The following is a 7,846-nucleotide window of genomic DNA, read 5'->3' on the forward strand; positions in this document are numbered from 1 at the left end:
ATTCTATAGACTAATATATGCACATTCAACATGTGCAAGTTTAATTAATAGCTACCAGTGGAATAACTGATCCAACCCCTAACCTCCCCATCTTATCCCCACAACCATTAGTTGTCTGTTTTGGTGGGGGTATTTTTTTGTATGTGTGCGTGTGTGTGTGTATGTGTTAATTTTTGTGGTTGTTTTCTTTTGTACAGAAACCAAATTTATATTTTTGTGATGTAGTGACTTTAACCTATTAAGCCAAAAATAATTGTGCTCAGCAAACAAATTTAAAACATTTTGAATGGTTGTCCAAGGAAAAAATTATTAACCGGACTTTGTTTGTCCTGCATAAAAAAAAAACGGTTGCTCTTCTATAATTAAAAAATACTTACAATAATGTCAGGATACATGGACACACAAAGAAACTTTATTAACAAGGTTCTATCAAATGTCTGATTGACATCAGGTACTTTATTAAGATCAACATTGTGTATTCACTCATGCCTCCTCAAAACATTTTGGCCTACACCTTGGGAATATTATAAAAATGCTCATCAATATTCATGTAAAAAACCAGCAAAAATCATTGAAACAAATGTTCAATTTTGTTTTGACAATTTTGATAATTGCCATAAAGACACCAGCTCAGGTAAAATGGTGGGATACGGTAGCAGGATCACTACCGGAACCCCTCAAAAATATTACAGCAAAAATAATGCAGTAACTTGCTAAACATTGTGTACCGAATGTTCGGAGAATTTGCTTTCCTACTCTTATAAGTAATACACTAACGTGGATTCACTATGCCTATTTTACACAATGAACGCGGCTTTGTTTACGTTTGAAAAAGCCTAAAAAAAATTGTTGTTTTGTTCATTTATATTTTCACGCATGTTGCATCTATTTCTATCATACAAAACACGAATAGAATCTGCTACAGTGGCAGTTATTTTGTGCTAAAACAAACTCAAAAAGTCCTTGTATTTGTTTTATCTCAACACCAGAGACATGTCTTCTCAGCAGCCATATCAGTATATTTCAACAAAAGACATTAATAATTTTTTCACTTATCCAATGTAACTGTCAACATCTGCCCAGGAAAACTTATCACATAATAACTGGAGAAATCATGAGTTATGATTGGTTGAACAACCACAGATGCTGTTGCATTTTGAATAGAAATGTTACTGATGTGGAGATTTCTTCCTTGGTATGCACATGTTTGGAGGATTTCAATGCACTGTTACAGGTACCTTGGAAGGCAGGTTGTGCAGGTAGAGGTAATGTTTCTGGAAGTTTCTTTGCCTGTCTGTACTCATGATGTGCATTGCACGCCTCAGGAATGAAAACCGTTGTGCGTGTATCTTTGGAAGTTGAACTGAGCCAGCAAAGCCATTCAATAGAAACATGAAAATAACACAGGAATTATAACTTTGTTGATGATATTCTCGCATTACTTGTGTTTCATTGCATCTCCCTGGTTCTGTGCTGAAATGCTCATGCAAGGCGGTATGGTATACAGCTTTGAAGCCTGAAATAATTTGGTTGTTCGAAGGACAAACTTAGTCACTAAACTTTACAGCATTTGGTTGTCCGACATAATTTCTATTTATGTTGATTGACTGCTAAATTTGTTCACTGTTTAGGCTTCTCCACTATTTCTAAGAGAATTGATCTGTGAAGTTTGATTATAATCTGCTGTTTAGAACACTAATTATTGTGTGGAAACGAAATTTTTATTTCTTGAAATGGTAAACCTTAATCTTTGACTTTTTAACAGTAGAATTTTTCCCAATCTCCAAGAGAAGTGACATGTGAAGTGTGATTAAAATCTGCTGTTTATGACACTAATTATTAGCAGAATGATGTCTATGGATGGATAATGCCATTGTTATATCCTCCTGTAATTAAAAATTTAAGATAAATTATATCTAGTTATACAAAAAAAGGGCCTACTTAAATTATGAGTAAAAGTTCAGTAGCTGTTTGCTGACTATTTAATCTAGGCTTCACTTGAAGGATTAGAAACGTCTTCAAATGAAGCTTAGATTAACCATTTGAGTGCATAATTAAATTTCAGATGGGTTCTCAAAAAATCTCAATTATCCACTACAAAATGAAATGTAGAAATTGACCTTTTATGGTATTTTTTGATATCATAATCCATTAGTTGCACTTTTGCTCTGTGAAATTCAAAGACGTGCGAGTATCCTGATTGTCGCACTGTAAGGAAAAGTTTTTGTGTCGCTTTGAGCACCGAATGGCTATAAATGTGAAGTCAGATAAATCCGATTATAGCATCCAAAGGGTTAAAAATCAGCAAACAGTTACTGAACTTTTACTAGCAATTTAGGTAATTTGTGTAATTAAGAGTCTGTTTGTGCATTCATCCTCTTGCTTGATGTATTTGCTCTTTAAGTTGGGGTTCGTAACAAATATCTGACATAAATACTATTACTATGCATGAGTGTGATGATTAAGTAATAAGTTATTTATATGAAAGGAAAAAAGCTGTGCTTATCCGTTAAAAGCTTCATACACTTTTTAGGCTTCCTTATGTAAGCTTACTAAGCTGAGGCGGCTCTACATCAGTGACAACGAATTCGATTTCGAAGGGATCCCATCTGGAATTGGAAAGCTACATAATTTGGAGATTTTTATGGCTAACAATAACAACCTTGAAATGATACCAGAGGGAGTTGTTCGGTAAAAAATAGATTCTTTATCATGTTACCTTTCCTGTTATTTTATAGTTTATGAATTTTGAGTATGTTTAAAACTTATTTTTTTCAATATAATTTATAAAACAATCTTTGGCATTATGGTGTAGATTGACAAATTAGTTTTGTATATATCTTTTATTGCTGTACAGAACTTTTACAACTACTTTTCTTATCAAAATAGATATATTAATATTATATAGATATTTATAATTAAAAGATAAGCACTTTTATAGGGCCCGGCATGGCCAGGTGGTTAGGACACTCGACTCGCAATCTGCGGGTCGAGGGTTTGCATCCCTGTCCCACCAAACATGCTCGTCCTTTCAGCCGTGAGGGCATTATAAAGTGACGGTCAAGTCCACTATTCGTTGGCAAAAGTGTAGCCCAAGAGTTGCCTTCCTTCTAGTCTTACACTGCTAAATTAGGAACGGCTAACGCAGATAGCCCTCGTGTAGCTTTGCGCAAAATTCAAAACAAACAAGCACTTTTATAGCTTATAATAATCAGTAAAAAGTTGTAACATATTATGATGACCTACTTGTAGTTTAAGTTTTCTTGATTTGCAGTTGCAAAGATGATGCATTTTCTGATTCTTAAATTTTAGATGCGGCCGACTAAAGAAACTAATGCTGGCACATAATCGACTAATCACCCTTCCTGAGTCCATACACTTATTGACTGATTTAGAGGTATTAGACTTGCGAGATAATCCAGATTTGGTGATGCCTCCAAAACCCCAAGAAGCTCAGAAAGGGAAACTAGAGTATTACAACATTGATTTCTCCCTAAACACACAGTTACGACTAGCAGGAGCAGTACCCTCTACACCTGTTTCTCCATCAGGTACTTCACTAATTGATTCTATATTACAACATTGATTTCTCCCTAAACACACAGTTACGACTAGCAGGAGCAGTACCCTCTACACCTGTTTCTCCATCAGGTACTTCACTAATTGATTCTATATTCTATATTGCAAGTAATTAATGAAGTCAGAATATTGTTATAATTTAAGATGTTAAGCTTTAGAAGCTGAATTAATCTGTAAAAAATTGTATTAAAAAAGTATAATTTAGGGTTTCTGTTTTGAAATTGTATGTGCTTATGTTTTATTCCAAGTTTTATATTCATAAACCAAGAAAAGTTATTCTAATTATTAAATTGTGTAAACCTGTTTACTCAGTTTTTTAAAAAAACAACAACAATTATATGGGTTATGTAATAATGTTTGACAGTTACAAAACATATATTAAATATATTTCTTGAATTTACATCATTCAGAAAGAATTTAACAAACAGTGAATTTGGTGTGTATAAAATTACATGAAACTCTCCTGTTCCCAATTTTCTTAGCTCCAAGTAAGGATCCTATTGCTCGCAAAATGAGGCTCCGAAGAAGGAAGGAAGGAGAGGCCGACAGCGATCAGGCAAAGGTGCTGAAGGGAATGAGTGACCTGGCAAAGGAGAAAAATAAAGATCCAAACAAGCAACAAGATGATAACAAAAATATCTCACTGAAGTGAGTACCTAGTTATGTGAATCACCATTTAAAGAAGTAAATTCATTTAAATCTAAAAATGCTTCTCACATGTTAACCAACTTGTGAATTCAACTCATTAAAGAAAGAATTTGTATCGAAAGTAAAGTTATCAGATGGGAAAGTAAGTAGTTCAAAATGTTTCTCAGTTTTAAATATCGAGCAGTTTTGAAAGAAATGATTACTTTTAAAGTAATTTGAACTCTTTGTAAATGCATATGAAAGCCAAAGAACCATAGCACCTATTTTTATCATAAAATAGCCTGAAGCAAGACTAATTAATAACCAAGTTAAATGGATGTCGGTGAATTTTAATACCATTCTACTCTTTCTACATTCTATGCCAAGTGAGGGTTAGGATGACCAGTTAAACCAGTAAAGATGTAGAATTCCTTTTTCTTTGTCAGTAACATTGGAAGTGTGCTTAAAAAAACATGGGACTTCCTATAAATGGACAGAAAATTTAGTGACTTGATATTAACGTAAAGTAAAGCCTAATTATTTGGGTGATATTCTAAAACCCTGGACTTTCCTACCTGAGTGAAAAAACTTAAGGTGTTTTGAAGACTGTTGATTGTTAAAGTATAGCTAACAAAACATAAAAAGAAAAATTATTTAATAATTTTAATTTTTTTTAAAGAAATCTGAAAAATTGCATTTGACAAATTAGGCTTAGTAATGAAGAAAAAACTTTAGAAGTTCATTCATTTATAGTCTAGTGACCACAATTCAAGTTTATATTAGGTCCTGAATTATATATCATGTCGAGAACAAGTTAAACAGAAGTGCTAAATCAAACATTAAAAAGTAAATTGTTAGTTAGGAGTTGTAACGTTGTTCTTAGTTTATGTTAAAGGTTTTTTAATTTGATGTTATTTAAACCTTTAGAGTGTTTTAGATATCTTCAACAATTCAAAACCATGAATCAGTTTCACCCTGACTACAGAAGCACTGCAGTCAACTATGCTTATTCTTGTCTACATATAACCATTGGATTAATATAGATATAATTCTGTTCATCATCTAATACGTTCAACATTTTGATTCACTGTTGTGAGAGTATTTAATTATAATTTCAATATTATTTCGAGTATAACTTGCTTTTCTTTATTTTTTTTAACATTGTCTCTGCTAGATTTGTTGCTATTGTCTTTGTGTGACTGTGCTGTGTTTTTAAAACAGGCCAAAGAGGTGGGATGAAGCCTTAGAAAAACCTCCTTTGGACTACAGCCAATTTTTTGAGGATGATGTCGGACAGATTTCGGGTGAGAGTCGCAGTTTTAAATTGCTGAGTATTAAATAGTCCCTAGGTGTTTTGTTTGTTTTTATAAGCTCTATCTAGAAAAAGCTAGCCCTGATAATGATAACAATGTGTTGGCTTAAATATCTAATAAAAAATTTTATCTTTCATTGTGACAAAAAAAATGTCAGTTTTATTTTCTACTCTTAACATTGTGGATATTTAGTCTGAACATTTTTTTTTTCCAGGTATAATGTGTTGGGAGATTGAAAACTTCCTTCCTAATCAAGTTGATGATGGTATTTATTTATTTATTTTGTGTTTGTGTAATTACAGATCTTACAATTAGTTAAATAACTGCAAATAAGCAACAAAATTTTCTGATTAAAGGATGTTATTGGTAAACTGGGTGAAAGCATCTTTCAAGTCTGGTGTTATAATTTTTATTGAATTTATACACATACACAAAAAAAATGTATATTTGCAGATTTTTTCTAAATTTCAAAAATAGTTTACTGGTTCTTATGAACTGCTCTTACGTGGGTTCTGAAACTGAATAGTTTCAGATTCTATAAATGACTTCAATAATAGAAAGACCAATAAAGACCATACACAGCTTTTCATATTATATTGTCAAAGCTGATTCTAGAAACAGTTCTTATAACTAAAACACATATATTTATTTTTTACATTTCAAAGTAGGATATATTCTCAGTTTCTTCGCTCTCTCTCTCTTTATCTTTCAATTAACCAATTTCTTTGTTCTTGATTTATAAAGAACATATCTTTACTACACATTACAAGTAACACACATACAGAAAAACAACCACAAAAACAAAACAGGTATGTTGATCACATGTAAATTAATTTTTAATTCTCAGTAACTTATCAGTAGACTTTTACTTTAGTTCACAGTTTGGAATGAGTTATATTTTATTTCATAAACATGTAATGTCATACAAAACAAAATATTCCGGGAGATTATCAGGTTTATATTTTTACTACTATTTTTCCTCTGCCTAATACACAAGTCTTTATTTGTCTAACGTTGTATTATAGAGGAGTTGGTTTACGTAACGTAAGTTGAGGGGACATAGGTAATGGGATTTTCTCAATACAAATGTTTATTTAAACAAAATTGACCTGTTTTTAATTTTTGTTCGAGATAATGATGAAATACTGTAATACTATAGCAGTTTTTTTTATATCTACGTACCAATAAGGGATGGTGTTAATAATATTTGTTCTTCATTTGTTAAGTGTTTATAGGGAAGTTCTAATCTACGTACCAATAAAAGATGGTGTTAATAATATTTGTTCTTCATTTGTTAAGTGTTTATAGGGAAGTTCTAATCTACGTACCAATAAGGGATGGTGTTAATAATATTTGTTCTTCATTTGTTAAGTGTTTATAGGGAAGTTCTAATCTACGTACCAATAAGGGATGGTGTTAATAATATTTGTTCTTCATTTGTTAAGTGTTTATAATTTTTGTTCGAGATAATGATGAAATACCGTAATACTATAGCAGTTTTTTTTATATCTACGTACCAATAAGGGATGGTGTTAATAATATTTGTTCTTCATTTGTTAAGTGTTTATAATTTTTGTTCGAGATAATGATGAAATACTGTAATACTATAGCAGTTTTTTTTATATCTACGTACCAATAAGGGATGGTGTTAATAATATTTGTTCTTCATTTGTTAAGTGTTTATAGGGAAGTTCTATGAAGGTGATTGCTACATAATTTTGAAGACATTCACAGATGATACCCAGGGCCTGAACTGGCAGATATTTTATTGGATTGGATCGTGTACAACTGTATGTTTCTTTTCTTTTCTGTGTACTTTATTTTAGCCCACTTGAGGTTTTTAGTGACCACTATATTAGTAATCTGCATATAAGTTAATGATCATTTACTTGTATGCTCTTTAATTGTGATGTGAGGTAGTTAATGGATTGCCACTCACAACTTATGTGTCTCCATTCCAAGGTATTGGTTAGTCACATGTTCTGTTTATCACTGCTAAACTGTGGCTGATAGTTACCTATCTGTATCTGTATAAACATGTAGTCAGTATCATATGCCAGAAGTAACTTGTGTCCATTACCATGTAGTCAGTATATCATCAGTTAGAAGTAACTTGTGTCCATTACCATGTAGTCAGTATATCATCAGTTAGAAGTAACTTGGGTCCATTACCATGTAGTCAGTATATCATCAGTTAGAAGTAACTTTGGTCCATTACTATGTGGTCAGTATATCATCAGTTAGAAGTAACTTGTGTCCATTACCATGTAGTCAGTATATCATCAGTTAGAAGTAACTTTGGTCCATTACTATGTGGTCAGTATATT

General features: G+C 32.0%; 1 protein-coding gene across 1 annotated transcript in view; it reads left to right on the forward strand.

Moving 5' to 3' along the window:
* LOC106467086 (protein flightless-1) overlaps positions 1–7,846 on the forward strand; it is a 47,621-nt gene that overhangs the window by 14,704 nt on the left and 25,071 nt on the right. The window contains exons 10-15 of the mRNA XM_022395206.1: positions 2,534–2,691; positions 3,313–3,551; positions 4,062–4,227; positions 5,428–5,510; positions 5,734–5,784; positions 7,197–7,309. Of these exons, the coding sequence (XP_022250914.1) occupies positions 2,534–2,691; positions 3,313–3,551; positions 4,062–4,227; positions 5,428–5,510; positions 5,734–5,784; positions 7,197–7,309 (810 nt within the window). The remainder of the gene's footprint in view (positions 1–2,533; positions 2,692–3,312; positions 3,552–4,061; positions 4,228–5,427; positions 5,511–5,733; positions 5,785–7,196; positions 7,310–7,846) is intronic.

This window comes from Limulus polyphemus, unplaced genomic scaffold, assembly GCF_000517525.1.
Source record: "Limulus polyphemus unplaced genomic scaffold, Limulus_polyphemus-2.1.2 Scaffold2484, whole genome shotgun sequence".
Lineage (NCBI taxonomy): Eukaryota > Metazoa > Arthropoda > Merostomata > Xiphosura > Limulidae > Limulus > Limulus polyphemus.